This window comes from Rhinolophus sinicus, chromosome 14 (assembly GCF_057876585.1).
Source record: "Rhinolophus sinicus isolate RSI-liver-muscle chromosome 14, RSI-T2T, whole genome shotgun sequence".
Classification (NCBI taxonomy): Eukaryota; Metazoa; Chordata; class Mammalia; order Chiroptera; family Rhinolophidae; genus Rhinolophus; species Rhinolophus sinicus.
In genome coordinates, this window is record NC_142514.1 from 89,231,711 (window position 1) to 89,248,933 (window position 17,223).

The 17,223-nt window shown below is 38.9% G+C and overlaps 1 protein-coding gene across 1 annotated transcript in view; it reads left to right on the top strand.

The window, feature by feature from the left end:
• F13A1 (coagulation factor XIII A chain) overlaps nt 1-17,223 on the top strand; it is a 177,826-nt gene that overhangs the window by 75,107 nt on the left and 85,496 nt on the right. The window contains exons 5-6 of the mRNA XM_019710859.3: nt 3,942-4,060; nt 6,584-6,691. Coding sequence (XP_019566418.3) covers nt 3,942-4,060; nt 6,584-6,691 — 227 coding nt within the window. The remainder of the gene's footprint in view (nt 1-3,941; nt 4,061-6,583; nt 6,692-17,223) is intronic.

Genomic DNA, 17,223 nt, shown 5'->3' on the forward strand with positions numbered 1-17,223 from the left:
TCTGGAAGTCTTCTTTTGTGAGTGTTTTTAGTTGTGCTGTTGTGGCTGCCTCAATGTCCTGAATCATTTTGGCTTTGGGGAGGAGCCAGAAATCACACAGTGCCAGGTCTGGTGAATAAGGTGCCTGAGGATACACCATAATATTTTTATTTGACAGAAATTGCCATATACCAGAAGTGATGTGTGACACACAGCATTGTCATGATGGAGGATGATTTACAGCACACTTTAAAACACACCTTTTCTCAACCATAGCTCACACCTGACTGACTGCACCAAACAAGTTAAAACTTGTCACACACTGTCACTAAGGTTCTACGTGCCGCTTCCCATACTGAAGATCCCTGCCTTTCTGTTGGATGGCACTCGGCAACAACATTCACCGTATTTTGTGATCACAACAGAAAGGCTCCATGTCACACATCACTTCTGCCATGGCAATTTCTGTCAAATAAAAACATTATGGTGGGTCCTCATCCACCTTATTCACCAGATGTGGCACCATGCGACTTCTGGCTCTTTCCCAAGTCAGAATGACTTTTAAACCTTTGCAGTTCTTGGAATACTACAGTTCTTGGAAACAATTTAGTTGAAATTGTTTTTATGTATGTATGTTTACATTTCCTCTTCTGTAATGGTTTTCCCTTTGCTGACTTTCTTCTGTATACCTTATGATATTTTTAAATGATTTTTGTATTTTAATCTTTCTCAATCAGGCCATTTATCAACTTATTGGAATTCTTTACATATAAGGGAAGTTTACTAACATTTTCTGTTATTGCAACTGTTTCTCTAGTTTTTTATATACTTTTATTATATTTGAAAATGAATTTTTATATGTATATTAAACAAAATGCATTATTTTCTTTTTGATTTTTTTTATTTTTGTTTAGATAAAACTTCCTCATCTAGAGACCAAGTAAATATTCACCTTTATTTTATTCCAGGTTTCTTATGCTTTCCATTTCTAAATTCAGATTTTAAATTAATTTTCAGTTTGATATACAGAAAATTTACTTTCCTAAACAACCAATTTTCTCAGCTGAATTTAACAAACACTCCAGTCATCTCCTTTGATTTATACTACTTTCTTTCTCATATATTAATTTCACACATAGATATATGCATATCGTAACATCTATTTCTAGGCTATCCATTTTGACTCATTAATCTCTTTTTATACTAATTGTTTAAATCATAATCCAATCTAATATCTAATATCTTATAGGAAAAGTCCATAAACATCTCAAATTATAAGGAAAACATGTTAAAAAACATTTCTAACTGGCATTTCTAGACCTCAGTGGTCTTAAGAGGTGATTTCTGTCTCAGCAACAGGCATTTAAAACCCAACTGATATATTAGACTAGTCAGGGGGATGAATTCTTAAAGTATGTAAATGTCTAACCACTATGCTGAAATTAATATAAAATAATATTGAATTTCAAAATAAATAAATAAGTGTAAAAAATAATTTTAAAAATTGGCTAAGATATTTATTGTTACAATAGCCAAAACAGTTAAACCACTATTATAAAAGAATAAAAACAAAGGTAGCCTTTCTTTTTCAGGAGACTTGATAGCATCTGGTGGAGGGCCAAGTGCATGCAAACGGTCAATGCCCTTTCACATATACTCCCATATTATTTTATTTTAAAATAAAAGTATCCTTTTATGCTTTTACCCAGACTTATTGACCTTAAACTTAGTGCTCAATTCTTTATGTGTTATCCACTTGGAAATGAATCTGTCATTTCCATTTAGGGGCTGTAGGCCTATACAGATTGCTGGTAGACCCATGGCATTCTGCCCCCAGAACCTGTCAAGGGCAGCAGTTTGAGGCATCAAAGTTTATAGATGCAAGGACTGAGGGAAGGTTGCAGCATACTTGTCATGTAATTCTTCTAGAAAGATAAAATGACTTTAGGAGGAAGGAATTATTGATACATGCTACAACAGGGGTGAATCTCAAAATAATTCACCCGAGTGAAAGAAGCCAGACCCCCCAAAAAAGTACATACTGTATGATCCTATTTACATAAAATTCTATAAAATGCAAACTAATTTACAATGACAAAAAATTCATGTTAATGGTTCACTGGCGGGGATGGGGAGATCAGAGAGAGGCTCAGGGAGGAGGAATTACAAAGAGGCACAAGAAACTTTTGGGGTGATAGATATGTTTATTATTTTGATTGTGAAGTTGTGTACTGTAAATGTGTGCAGTTTATTGGGTGTTAGTACACATGTAAGTGTGTGTATTTACAGTTGAATGAAATCAGGCAAATGGTAGGCAAAAAGCAGAGAACAGATTGAGCAAGGTACAAGAAAATATTGGAGAGCAGACAAGACAAGGAATCTCCAAAATTCCATCAAAGCTATAATACAGCCCATAATGGGGATCAAGCTGGTTGGGCTGAGCTGCATTTTGTAAACCTTAATATGTATTTATAAATCCCCTGGGGATCTTATTAATATGCAGATTTTCATTTGGTAGGTCTGAGCTGGGGCCTGAGATTCAGCATTTCTGACAAACTCCCAGGTGGTGCTGATGGTGCTGGTCTTTCAACTGGTCTTTGAGTAGCAAGGGGTTAGAGACATTTTTCTCAACTTTGCTTGCTTATCAGATTGACTGGAAAGCTTAAAATTCATTAATTTCTAAAACATCTCTGATGCCTGGCTCTCACCCTCACCCTACCCCCCATCCCCCAGAGATTCTGATTTAGTTGATCTAGAGTTCAGCCCAGGAATGGGGAACTTTAAAATCTACCAGATGATTCTAATGGGTAGCAAAGGTTGATACTTCTGTTCCAGAGAGTCATAAAAGCCTTATCAGGGAATGAGGAGGAAAGAACCCTGAAAAAGTGATAGGGATGCAGGTATGACTTGGGCCAGAGAAATGTAATGAGCCATGTCCCCAGTTAGAAACAAAACTGACCCTGGTTCAAACATGCAAGTGTACCTGAGTGCAATTTATACCTATGGCCCTGCCTGTGCTAAAGATGCTTTGGCTGCTTTCATACCTGCCCTGGGAATAAGTTCCAAACTGATTACTAAGTAGGGAGATGGGGAGCGTGGCCTTCCTAAGATTATAGTCGCAGGAAATAAGAGTCTTTGCAATGAAGGAAGCTGACTAGAGGGACTAGTTGGGCACAAACTTCCAAAAATATCCACAAGAATTGTTCATTGAATAGTCACAGGGATGTAAAGTACAGCATTGGGAATATAGTCAATAATATTGTAATAACTACATATGGTGTCAGATGGGTACTAGATTAATTGAAAGAGATCACTTCATAAATTATATAAATGTCTAACCACTATGCTGTACACCTGAGATTATATCAAGTAATATTGAACATCAACTGTCATTGAAAAATAAAAATTTAAAAATTCTTTTAAAAAAAAGAATTGTTCATTAAAATGAGGCAACCCCTAGCCTCCCTCTTCCTGTCAGTGATAGGCCACAAACCAGGCATGACAGATGATGCTGCAGTCTTCTAATATGCCCCAGACTTGTTTTAAAAAATCATTTGCAATTTGGCAGATTTTCTGTTAACATTAATAGGTTGAAAATTGTTTTTTGATCTGTGTTACAGATTTGTATCTGCATCACAGAATTCTGATTCTGAAACTACCGGTGCATCAGAATCCTAAAATCTTTAATAAGACATGTCGATTTAATTGTGCTGCTTAGAACTTAAAGAGACAGTTTGTCAGCATTTTGCTGACAAATGTCATCATTTACAGACTGATCTCGTTACTGGTTATGTTCACCATTGCTAAAGTCACATATTGGGAAATGAGTTATCTTTAGTGAGACAAAACACTTTTTTTTTTTCATTTAGTTGATTTAATTACAGTTTAGCACCAAAACAAACTTCAAATATACAAATCCAGTCTGGTTTGACAGTGGCCACTGTGTTTAAATTCTGGTGCAGAGGATGCTGTGTATCTGGATGATGACAAAGAAAAAGAAGAGTATGTCCTGAATGACATCGGAGTGATTTTTTACGGAGACTCCAATAACATCAGGAGTAGAAGCTGGAGCTATGGTCAGGTGAGCCATTTAAAATGTGTCATTGTCGAGGATATTTTTGCTTAATAGTTTTTGTCACATGTATCACTGCAAGGTGCCATATGTCAATATTAGACAAGCACAATTTTATGCTTTTCAGGATCTGAGACTCCAAGACAGGCAGCCCAAAAGTAGAGACTTAGAAAGGTAACTGCATAATTTATGAGCTGAAATCACATATCTTCCGTTATTACAATGTTACAGAGATCACAGAGTCTATGGATAACATGGCACTGTGGCAAGAAATGCTTGGCATCTTAGTACAGTGAAATCTCATTAGCTCAGACAGTGCTCTGCAACCTGAAATGGACTGAGTTTTTCTTTCCTTATAAGGAAAGGCATTTCAATAATGGTGCAAAGGATACTGCAAGGTGTGTACCCAACTCAAAGAAATAATTTTTCTTAAGTGTTAGTATAAGATACTGCTATGTAATTAAAAAAGTCTTGCCATTTCAGCAAAGGAGGGCCCACTGGGCTTTTACCAAGAGATGTTTTATCTGCTGCAACCTCAAGTTACTGTCTGGATATAAAGTAGCAAATGATATTTTATGTAAGATATTCAATAATTTGAACTATTAGGTTGGTGCAAAAGTAATTGTGGTTTTTGGAATTATTTTTAACCTTTTAAACCGCAATTTCTTTTGCACCGACCTAATATTTCAGTTTGTTATCTTTAACAATAGAACAAATGGATGATATTTTACCATATTTCCGTAAATGAATGCATGTCCTATGATTCAGAAACAACTTTTCATTGGCAGCATGAGAGAAGGTGACCGTGTCCGTTGTCAGAGAGTTTTGGCTGAGAGGATTGAAATTATGCACCATTGTTCTGGTACACACCAGGGAGAGTTCACATAACCTGCCTTACCAGGTCGCATGATACTTTCTTGGCTTCTTGATGCCTTGTTTTGCCTTCCACAGAGGCTCTCCTTGCACCTGTCACCCCTGCTCCAGCCTGACCAATGGGACCTGTGTCATCTCTAGCTCTTATCTTGTCCACCTGGCTTTGTGTCCTGCTCCTGAACCCTGACTCCTGAGAATCACGTGCCTGGTGCTCAGTCTTGCCCACCTGCATTTATGACATTCTGTCAAGCTAATGACCTATGTCCTCTTCCCCTGTTTTGGATCCCTGCGTGGCTCCCTGATTATAAGCCCACCCCTTTCTGAGTGACATACAACCCTTGACCATTGCCTATTATCTGGTGCCCTTGTTTTGGGTCCCTGATTCCTAACCATTAGGTGTGATTCTCTTTATGTTCTTAATGTGACAATATATAAACAGCTAAGGAAAAAGTCATCAAGGTAGGTAGCAAGGAGGACTGGGAAATGGTCCCAAGCATGATCAAGGGGACTCCTCAACCACAACGCCTTTGGTAGACACCCTTGAGCACAGCCACTGTCTGTCTCTACTCTCATTTGGAGTCCATTAATTTGGAGCCTTCAGCATATAGCACCAGCTAAGCCAATAGTTTGCAGTGATGCAGAGAAGCAACTAGTTCTATGACTATTTCTTTCAACTCTCCAGTTCGCTGCTGTAATGTCCGAGACGCAGCTGAGAGATGCTGCTTAATAAGAACCAGGGTAATGAGTCCTTTACAGACGAGAAGAGCTAGTGCAATGACCCATTACTGCATCCATCACAGCAGTTTACGGTACACACAGAGTTGGTATTCTAACTGGCTTTAATAAAGAATTACATGGTAACTAGGCATTAAGATTGTGGTTTCTGTCACAAGTACTTATGGGGATAATTGCAAGATTTCTGTATTCAGGAAAATCTCCAGTACAGCGAGTTACAGTATAAGTGAAATCTTCCCATTTTGCCATTTTATTACTATTTTGTGTTTATTCCTTTTTTGGAAAATGCTGATGTTGCAAATGGCTAGCAGATCTATCTAAGGAAATTGAACTGACTTTTAGGCTGTTCCCTTCATAATATAATCTAATTTCTCCTGCCCTCTCTTTGACTCTGGAGTCCACCTTGTCTCAGAAGGGGGGAAAACCTTATACAGACATCTACTTCTGGTGCGAGTCATATAAGCCTGATGTACCTTCCTGTGATATACCTGAGAGCCATTTATTTTCCAGACGTACAAGGACTTTTGTTACTAGCGAGGTCTCAAGACTTTGGCCTGACTTTCATAAAGCATTAATTTCTTTGCCTTAGGCACTGGAATTGCTGTGTTGGAGAGATCCTCTAAATTAACTTGTACAATTTTCTGAAGAACTTCCAGTCAGTTCATGATCCTTAAGTATATTGGTTCTCTAGCAGTTCTGTTTATATTTCTAGCTTGCTTTTAAGTTCTTACTTATTTTACTGAGAAATAAAAGAGGATGTTTCCTTCATTCCACTTTAATATTTCATACTAAAGATTATGAGCGTTTATGATATATGAAATACACATGTCTAAACATTAGGTTGTGATTTCATTTTATTTTCCACCAGAGTATCTTGTTTGTGCAGTGGACATTAAGTAGTTTTTCATTTATTCCCCCAAATAGTTTGAGGATGGCATCCTGGACGCCTGCCTGTATATGATGGATAGAGCACAAATGGACCTTTCAGGAAGAGGGAATCCCATCAAAGTCAGCCGTGTTGGCTCTGCAATGGTAAGCAACAACTACAGATTATGAAAATCAAGTACACGTCATTTGCCTCAGTGTACATGCCAGTCCGTTAAGAGCTGTTGAAACTGCGACTTAAACTTAGTTAACTTTTATTTCGAATAGCCTGGAATTCCTCTAACTTGTCATGTGCTACGAAACAAAATTCTTTTCTAGTACTCTATGTTTCTTTGGCTTCAGGTAGATGGCATGATACTGTAGACCAGTTATTCTTAAGAATCTCTTGCCTAGGGACTGAGGAGCGGCCATGAAAATATCAGTGACTATAATCAATCAAACAAACAAGCTTCAAGGAGCAGCAAAAACAAATACGCAAGACACAGCTTTTCTCCATTTTCAAACCCACAGTAAGAGTAAAGAAATAAATGACTCTATCTAACCCTAACTTCTATTACAATACTACCTCCCCATAAGGCTTTATAGTTTATGAAATGGGGTTGATTCTTCACAGTAATTGCATGAGATAAATAGGGTGGGTATTACTCATGCCATTTTACATGTTAGGAAATGGTGTGATGACAGGTTGTAATGACGAGCAGGGGAAAGGAGGAGGAGGGACACACGCTAGAATGGGGCTGATGAATTTATTTATTTAATATCTAATCAATTTATTTAGCAATAAGCAATAGCAAAAGACAAAGGCAATTAATAGAATATGTTAGTGTCAGAAAGTAAAGGTGGTTAAGACTAAACTATATACATTGATAACTATGTCGTGTCAGAGGAGTACACATACATGTAAGTTTAAGAGATCCCAACACATGTTTACTATTGATCAAAAATCACTTGGCTAAATACACAAATAACCTCAGTAAGGAGTATCCCAAAGCAGTAATAAGCTCTATAGGATAGTAACTATTACAGTAGATGTCAAAAGCTCACCAAATGTGGGGAGAACAGCACTGGAAAAGTCATAAATCAAAACCTTGCCAGGTCTGTAGCTGAGAGAAACTCAGGCGTCTCCCACAGCACTGCTTGCTAGTTCCCAAGATGCTGCTGCTGCTGCTGTTGTTGTTAGAAGTCAAGGCGTCTTCTGATGCTATAAGCTGCAAGCTGCATATAAGTTTTCAAGGTGTTAACAATCTGAAGAATATTGCCGCTGTTGTCATTGTTGTTAGAAGTTAGGACATCTTCTGATGCTGTAAGCTGCAAGCTACACACAAGTTTTCTAGATGTTAACAAGTTCTCTAGAAGGCTAATTATGGGGAACAACACTGGAGAGGTCGGAACCAGCCAGACCTCACCAGGTTCGCGGCTGGAAGTCAGGACATCCCCTGGTGTCATAAGCTGCATGTTGCTGGAGGTCTTCAAAATGTTAGAATGATGAAAAATCACCAATGACAAATGACCAAATGATGAAATAATAATTACACTGTCAACTGAGGTCTGACTTGTATATTTCCTCAGATGTACCTTAGAGTCAAGTTTCTTTGTTCCTGCTTCCCCCTCCAGGAATAGCCAGTTCCAGGAGGGTCCAGCACTTACTGATATGAATGCTGCCCATCCGGCCGAAAGGCCAGTTCATCCAGATAAGTAACAAAGCCTGGCAATGTTCCTGCCATGTCATCCTGATATAACTTAGCTACTTCCTCACTTCATCTGTGATATGGGTGAAACAGACAGAAAGCAACATCATCTCGTATCTCCCCTACTTGGAAGGATGAGACCAAAGGGGGAATTCCTCAACCTCTGAGCATAGAAATTTTTTAACCCTAAGCTACCTATCACCTCAAAGTACAGACAGAACAATAGCTTCATCTCACATCTCCCCTGGCAGGGAAAATGAGACCAAAGGGGGAATTTACTCAACCCCTGATCACAGCACAGAAGTCACCTCACATGCAGGAACAGATAAAAGGTAATAGACAAAAGCTCACATCAACCAATCAAGGTAAATTTTCCTCAACATCACCCTACACAGGTTGTCAGTGACAAAGCTTCCCCTAGAACCCAGATCTGCTGTCTCCAAATCTAGACATTTTCTACCTTCCATTCTGCTCGCTGTAGGAAATCTTGAAACATCTTAGATCCTGCAATGGAATAACTTCCTGTGCGAAGAGACAGAATGCCCATGAGTGGGAAGATTAGGGGTCAGGTGTGGGAGGTGAATTAAATGTGATGCCAGGTCCTGTGCAGTCCTGGCCTATACTGACATACATAGCACATAGATCCTGCCCTTGCTGCATACAAGCAGTTCATGAGCAAAATATTCCTGAAGATACATTAAGTTAGGTACTATTTCATTCCGTCAAAGACTGAGCAAAATACAAATCCTTATGTTACCTATTTCCTTAAATTTTCTTTAAAAATTCTCTCTATGGAAGAATTTTGTCTTAGAGTTTGGTTTGAATTAAATAAAAACAATGTTGTCCCATCAATCAACATTAGACTGAGAATGATATGAAATGTAATTTCTAGTTAGCTCTTCAGAAAGATTATTTTTATTTTGTTAATAACTAAGCTACATGTGAATTTATGAAATAGTGGAGCTTAAAAAGAGGGGGTAAAAACTAACATTTAAAGGCAGTTTTGTTTTCTGTTGTTAATTTACATTGCATAATGAAAAAACAATGAATTCTAAACAATTGAGGCATTTCTTTATGATAACAGTTTACAACAACATGTATTAGACGCAGTCGATCACTATTTTTCCTGTTTCACAGACAAGATTCCCCTTTTTCTTCTCCTCTGAAGTCACCGTGACAGGTTTGCAGTGAGAAAGGAAATGCTAGCTAGCGGTGGTTGAGTATAAGTTAATTCCTTCTCATGCATTCTAAAATGGCATGCTCATCAGCCTAAGCTTACTCGCACATTGTGTGTATTTTTCCTAATCTAGAAATCACTGCCTAACACAAGCTAATGCAAGAGGGAAGTCGACATGAAGCAGCTAACCCAATACTTTCTGTAGTCATTTGGCCAAGTGGAAGCTGTTCAATCTTGAATTAAGCACATAATCCTAACGCAAATTGCCTTGAAATTTTATTAATCAAAAAAAGCCTATGAAGTTCTAACTTTGAAAATCTATAACCCAATTACAAGAATTAGAACTATACAGAATCTGTTTAGGGAGTTGTTTGATTTGGTTTGATTGCTGGAGGGGGAGCCCTTGGGTGTTAGGGGACAGAGGCCCCACCCTGGGCGGTTTCAGGACAATATGTCTATTTTTACCACCGCCATTATTTACATACACAAAATACATGCTTGATAGTTTTCAAAACCCTTTCACAACTACTATCTCGTTTAATCCTTAAAAGAGCTCTGTGAATGTTTCCAGAATCCATTCAGTTATAATAATTTTAGAAACTAAAATATTGAGCTTGCAAAAATCAATAAAAAAAGATGACACTTAAAAAAATAAAATCGACTGTTTTCTGATCATTCAGGCAGTTCCTCTCCTGTTCACAAATTGCAGAAGTCTACCATGAAATTGCTGAGTGAAGCTAAGCAGAGATTGATAGGAAAGAAAACAAAACAAAACAAAAAAACTCTCAACTTCTCAATTAAAGGTTTGCCTTGAGATATTAGAAGATGTATTTAGAAAGCCCAGAAAATGTTGCAAAGTTGCAAGTCTAGCCAGAAGCCTGATTCCGAGGCAGATGGGCCGGTGTGTGCTCTCAGGGGGCTGGCCCCGTCTACTGGAAGAACAGAAGCCATTACAGGTTGTTTGGGGAGCTCTCAAACATCTCCCCAGCCTGATCACTGAGGCTGGGAAGTCCTTTCACGGGATACGCGTACTGAAACAAATACATTGTGACACATACATTTTCTGATTTCAATTCATGCCGGGATGAAAGTGATGGGAGGTAGAAATCTCCTGGGATCAATTGTTGCCAGGAAGGAGTAGGGATGAGCATCCTGGCCCTGGCTGGGCACCTGGGGAGGGTAGAGTGGGGACAAGAGGCAGGAGCCAATTTGAAGCCCCAGAGACAAATAGGCTTACAGTGATCACAGCAAAGTCTAGCCCTGAAGGTTGGCAAGGAATTTGCAGGGAGTAGTTGGGTGCACGATACTAAATGAGCACAGAGAGTAACTCAAGTTGTACAAACTGTCTAATGATAATAACAACAATATAAATATGGACTTAAGTGCATAATCCCCAGATAAAAATCGCCATTGTCCAGTGTCTATGACCTTGGGTGATTTCTTATTGTGAGGCTGTCCTGTGCACAGGAAGATGTGTAGCAGCATCCCTGGCTTTCACCCAAGAGATGCCAGCAGCATCTTCCCCCCACCAGCAGCGACAATCAAGAATGTCTTCAGTTATTACCAAATGTCCCCCAAGGATAAAAATCGCCCCCAATGAGGACCACAGCAGTAAACCCTTCTGTGGGTCAGTTTCCCTGCCTATGCAATAGGCATAACCCTCTCTTCTTACCTGCTTGAAGGATCTGTCTTCTTTCCTCATTCAAAACCTGCTGGTTTTCATTCCTCAACCGAAGAGAAAGGGGAGGCAACATGGTATGGGAAGGGCCTGGCCCTTCTCAGATCAGACCTCTGGGTTCTGACTCCACCATAACTTACTATGTGACCCAGGGCAAGTCACTCAGCTTCCCCAGGCCTCACTTCATCTTCAAAATGAAATTTTGTCCCTGTACTCAAACTGCATTTGTTATTCCCAGTAGCAGTAAGAATATTCTTTTATTTTTCAAAATGATGCTCTTCTTTCTTCTATTTTTCCTTTTATAAATTCAGTATCTTATTAGTTCTTATTTTACGCTGCTATTACTTCACTTTGATGTGAAAATGGAAAAAGTTTTTGACAATCTGAACAGCCTTGGGCTATTGTATTCTCCCACCAGAACCTCTAAAAATCCTGTAATTTCATTGTCTGGGGATTGGGCCTGAGATGTTATCACCTTATGTAAGCTACCTTTTATTTAGGCTACTAAATACTGAGTGGTACATTTTACCAAAACTACACAGATTGATGTAAGAGAGGAAATTTTTAAAAAGAGAAAATTATAAAAATGAAGAAACTTATCCAAAGTTATACTGTCTCTCCTTCAAATTACATTGCTTGATTCCTGTTTTCTTTCTACCTCATATCTGGTGTGACGTACCCACCAGGACAATTGCCAGGAAATGTGCCAGGAAAATTTTAGAAAGATGTTTTGTGCCATCTGAAAAGTTATTTTGCTCACAGGGCATTAATAAAGCATTTCATCGTTGGCTCTGGATAACTGTGAAGAAACTAGACATGGGCTCTGAGCCTTAGTCAGACTATCAAAACAGTTGTGTGATATCATGTTGTGACAAGTGCAGCACGGTCTTGGGGCAAGGGGGAGACAGTGACAATTGCCTGGCATTCCTGCTGAGTGGTTACCTGTCTATGTCTGTTTCTACCCCCATGATTGATTGAATCTGGCAGCAACTGTGGGCAGAGAAGCTCTCTAGGAAGGTGCAGTGCTGCTCAATGGCCACTGTTGTTTATTATAAGTTTATCTGCGTACTAAGCAGATGCCACTTGCTTATTCACTGTGAAACCCCTAACCTCACCTCCGTGCAAGTTTGCTCCTTTGGGTTGAGACTTTATCAATAGAAGATCTATGTTGAAATGCGCGGAGAACCAGTGCATGCGATCTGGACGCCTACCCAGGGGTCTTCTAGGTGAAGAAGCAAAGGCCCTTGGAAATGATGTCACTCAAGGTCACACAGCAAATAAGTATCTGAGCTGGAACTAGATATTGTCCTTACTCTCAGATCATATTACCTTAGAGGGCCATTACCAACACATTAGTATCAACAACACAATTACTATATCAAATCAAGTAGCTGCTTCCTAGAAAAAAAGGACCAAGGGAATGGGGTCCAGAAACAGGTGAATTTTGAAATAAGGAAATACATGAAGAAAGATGTAAATCAGAGAATTGTAAATGGCCAGAGGCATTGGGCCCCTGGGTAAAGAGTTCCCAAAGAGTATTAGGTAGCAAATATTGTTTGATGGTGGTATTGGTGGGTGTGGTGGTGGTGATGATGGTAAAGGTGATGATGATAATAGTGATGATGGTGGTGGTGGTGGTGGTGGTGGTGGTGGTGATAGTGGTACTGGTTGCTGTAATGATGCTTATGGTGGTAAAACACTCAATATTAACTCATTCATTCAACAAATATTTATTGAGAAACTATTAGTTTAGGTACTGGGGTACAACTCAAAACAAAACATAGTTTATGCCTTCACAGAGCTTAGAATCTAATAGACAAGACAGACTGGTAAGTAGAAATTTTCAACACAGTATGGACAATTCTCTGATGAAATAAACATATGGGAAAGCAAATCTCTCAAGCTGTGCTCAGAGTTCTCCCAGGACTGAACACTGGCCTAGCAAGTGTTGGGATATTGGTAGAAGAATGACTGATGAGGGCCCATAGCAATAATAAACCATGTTATTATTCATGGAAACCCTTTCTCTATGGTGGAAATTATACCTAAATAGCCAGTCACCAAAAGCACTGCAAGAAAATGTAGACCAGGGTAATCTGCTCCTCCAGGGGCTTATTAGATTCAATTACAATAATTTTTAAAAAGATAACATTTTGGAAGGAGGGAGGGGGAATGTCAATATGCTTATATATTTTTAAAATTCCAGTCTTTATACTGTTTCCACTTTGGACTTTCCTGCTTCCCTTGAGGTCTACACTTTTATTTTTAACCCGGTCTTTTTCTAATATCGAACCACAATGCCATCATTAATCCCCATTAATACCCTGTTCTGACTGTGCCGTTTGGGCACTAACTTAAGATTGAACTTTTTTTTAACCAATCAATATTCAGTGTACTCTTTAATGTTATTAAAAAAAAAAGTCTTGAACTCCAGCTAGTAAGTCAAACCGACCAGAACGGGAGGTAGGTCTGGAGTTTCCTAAGGCCGAACACAAGATGAACGACCAGAGCCCTCTGAGATAAAATGGTCTTCAGGGCTACTGACCCCTAAGCATATGCGATTTCATAGGTAAACTGAAAATAAAGTTATTTCTCACTTTGTCCATCTTTTCTCCCCTTCTCATTGTCCCAGGATTTTAAAAGTTATTTTTTTCTTTCCATGTATGAAAAGACAGTAATGACATCACTTCTTTGATATCTTGCCAGGCAATTCCACAGCCGACTTAGTACAAAACCATGTTTTTATTTTCCTCCCGTTATTTACTTGGGTGTCTTATGGGGAGCCCCTCACATCTAGCAAACTTCTCTATGCAACAAACTATTATGACTACTTAGATTACATTTAAAAATTCACCTGGGTTAAAAATTCCACCCCCTCAGTCATTCCAAATGAACGTTAGAGTCAGAAGGAAATACACATAGTCTCTTCTCTCATCACACGGACAACAACAGCACAGCTCCTTGACAGGTTAAATTTTAAAAAATGAAATAAAAATTTCAGAAGCACTATCTAGCTGCTTCTTTGGTTTATAAGCAGCTAACATGCCCTTTCTTGGACTGAACTGTCATGGAGAAATCTGACAACCCAGCTGTTCAGAGGCCATTGTTCCCAATCGTTTCACCACTGAGAAGCTTTTCCAAATTTCCCCATATGGATCTTATTGTTGAAAAAAACTGAACCTATCAGAAAAGCATGATTATGTAGTAATAACTTGTTTCCCCATTCTGTGTCAAAGATTTATGTAATTGCCAGTCAGAGCTTCTGTTGGTGGTGGCAGTGGTGAGCATGACTCCCAGATAATCGGTGACAGCATGCCGAATGTGACCCACTGCCACCTTTGTCAAAGTGAAGGTACAACGTCCATTTGGTGTTTTGGAAGCGTGGCAATGACTCACACACCTGCATTCCAAACTCTGCCGGGGACTAGGAGCTAAGCTTTCCAAGCTGGTGACCACTGCCAGATGTAGACTCCAAGACGGATTTGAGTCTCCATCCAGAGTTTCTGGGTCTCCAGCCCTATCAGTTTTCTTAATTTAAATTGCTTTTTTGTTTTTCCTCTCCATGATTCATGCCCACAGAAAAAGCTAGAAGCCTCTGATGTTCTTTATAACCTTTCCAATGGTCACAAATCTCAATCAGTAGGGGCTGCTCATGATGGCAATTTTAGAGAATCTATTGGTTAAGATTAATGAAAAATGTTACTGTAGTCCAACAGGAAAATACTAAAATCCCAATTCTAAGAAGATTTTTTTAAACCCTTCATGTTGGAGTTTCAAGCTATCCTGAAGCATGCAAGGTATTTCTACAGTTCAGGAAGGAGCAAGGAAATCCAATGACAAATGGGAGGTACAGAGTCAGGACAATCGCTAGTACCTTTCAAACTAAAAGTGACACCATAAAGTCACCTTACAATACGGAGTTTCCTTTCTGTTTCTTGAAGAATTTTAAACAATTAGCAAATATATTGGAAACCAGTGGGAAAATAGAATTTACCTAACAGATATTGTATTCACAGCCACTTTTGAAAAATTATATCCTTTCCATAAATAATCAATGTGCAGATGGAAAGACTGAGGTAACAGGAAGCTAAATGACTTATCCAAGCTCACTGGTGGAACTGGAAATTGATCTGTTTGCCTAACCCCACTGTTCCACATGCAATGTCTTATTTCCCTAGATTTATCTTCTATCCTCTCTTCACATCACATGAGCTCCCTGGATACAAACATAGTGTTTTTTACAAGCCCTGTTGGATTCAATCCTTCTCTTTTAGATGGGGAGGGAGAGGGAGGAGGGGACAACAAACTGTTCAGACCTCATTTTTCCCTCTTATGGTAAAAGCCAGCAATGTAATAAAGTTTCTATTTGTGGGCAAACAGCTTGGTTTCTCAATTATTAAGTTTACATTTCTTATGCCTGTTCTCCCCATATTTTTGGAGAAAAACAGACATTTATTACAAGCCATCTCTCGAATGTGATAATCATAGTCAATCTAAATGTCTCCTTTCCCTGATTTGCTTCCTGGAATGAGGTTTCAATGCTGCATCTATTTTGAAATCACACAGGCTATTTCTGAAACATAGGGATGCTTTTCAGCACTCCCTCAAGGCTGTGCAGTCGGGCTGCTCTGGTCTCCTGAGCAGACATCCCCAGGACAGACAGACAGAAATGCAGCAAAGCCAGCATAACTGTCTAGGGTATGCCCTCACAGCTTTATGCACTTTGTGTCCCCTTCTCACCCTCTTTCCTTCCCCTCTCTCCTCCCTTGACATCCTTCTCCTTTCCTCTTCTGAATCTGCTTTTTTCCCCTTCCCATCCATTCATTCCTTTCATTCACATTTTTGTGAAGGCCTGTTCTACACCAGCCTTACACCATGCAGCAATGGTATAGCAATGAAAAAAGCAGACAATATTTAAAAAGCTTAAAATCTCAGTCTCTCTCTCTCTCTCTCTCTCTCTCTCTCTCTCTCTCTCTCTCTCTCTCTCGGTCCACCTTTGGTTATTGCTCTCCGGATTGTCAATTAGTAAAATACGTTTTGGCCAAATAAGAATCCTCAGTTACTAAGGGAGATAAGGTTAATAATCTCTAGCTGTAATGGTTTTCATGAAAAATGAATCTAATTACCTACCCCTGCCGGAACTTGTGTCAAGTATATATACCAAAGGGCATTGGCATAACAGTAGTTATATGCTTCACAATATAGATTAGGGTTAATTCATGTTACTTTTTTTTTTTAATTGAAGTAAAATGTACATTTAGGTCTATGCTCCATCTTGAGTTGTCATTCTGTGTGGTGTAGGGTAGGGGTCAAAGTTTTTTTTTTCTCCAATTGAAAAAAACTGTTGGAAGCTATTTAATTTGTTGAAAAGACTGTCATTTGTTGAAAAGACTGTCATGCCCCCCGCATCCTCATTGAAATGCTCTGGTGACTTTGTTGAAAATCAAATGACTATAAAAGTGTAGATCTATTTCTGGACTCTGTTCCATTTGTCTATTTAGCTATCCTTGTATACCATTCTGTCTCAATTACTAGTGTTATCATAAGTCTTCAAATCATGCAGTCTACCAACTTTGTTCTTCTTTTTCAGCCTCACTCTGGTTATTCTAGATCCTTTGCATTTCTATATAAAGTTTAGAAATAACTTCTTACTGTCAACAGAATATCTGTTGACATTCTGATTAGCCCATTTATCTTGATCTAGTAAAGGAATATTAAAAGGGGGGCCTAAACCCACCTTCCACTGATACCATATCAGTTCATTCAGGGGAATTATTTGGTGGCCACTCTGTGCTAGCGCTGACAATACCAAGGCAAAACAGCATGGTGCCTTCCTTCCTTTGGGGAATGTACATCTGATAATGGGAGTAATCAATCAATTAATAACAGAGGCAATGTAATAATTAGGAGGATAGTACTAAGCAAAGAATACTATGTGAGCAAAGACATCCGTATCAAAATGATAGGTGAGTATTTCCAGAATGAAACCATCTGAGTTTTAAAAAATCAGTAGACATGCGCCAGGTAAATAAAGAGTTTGAGTATGGAAGAGCATTCCAGAAGGACAGAATAGTATTTCCAGTAGCACCAAGGTAGGAAACAGCTTTTCATTAAACCCACGACTATGAAAAACCAA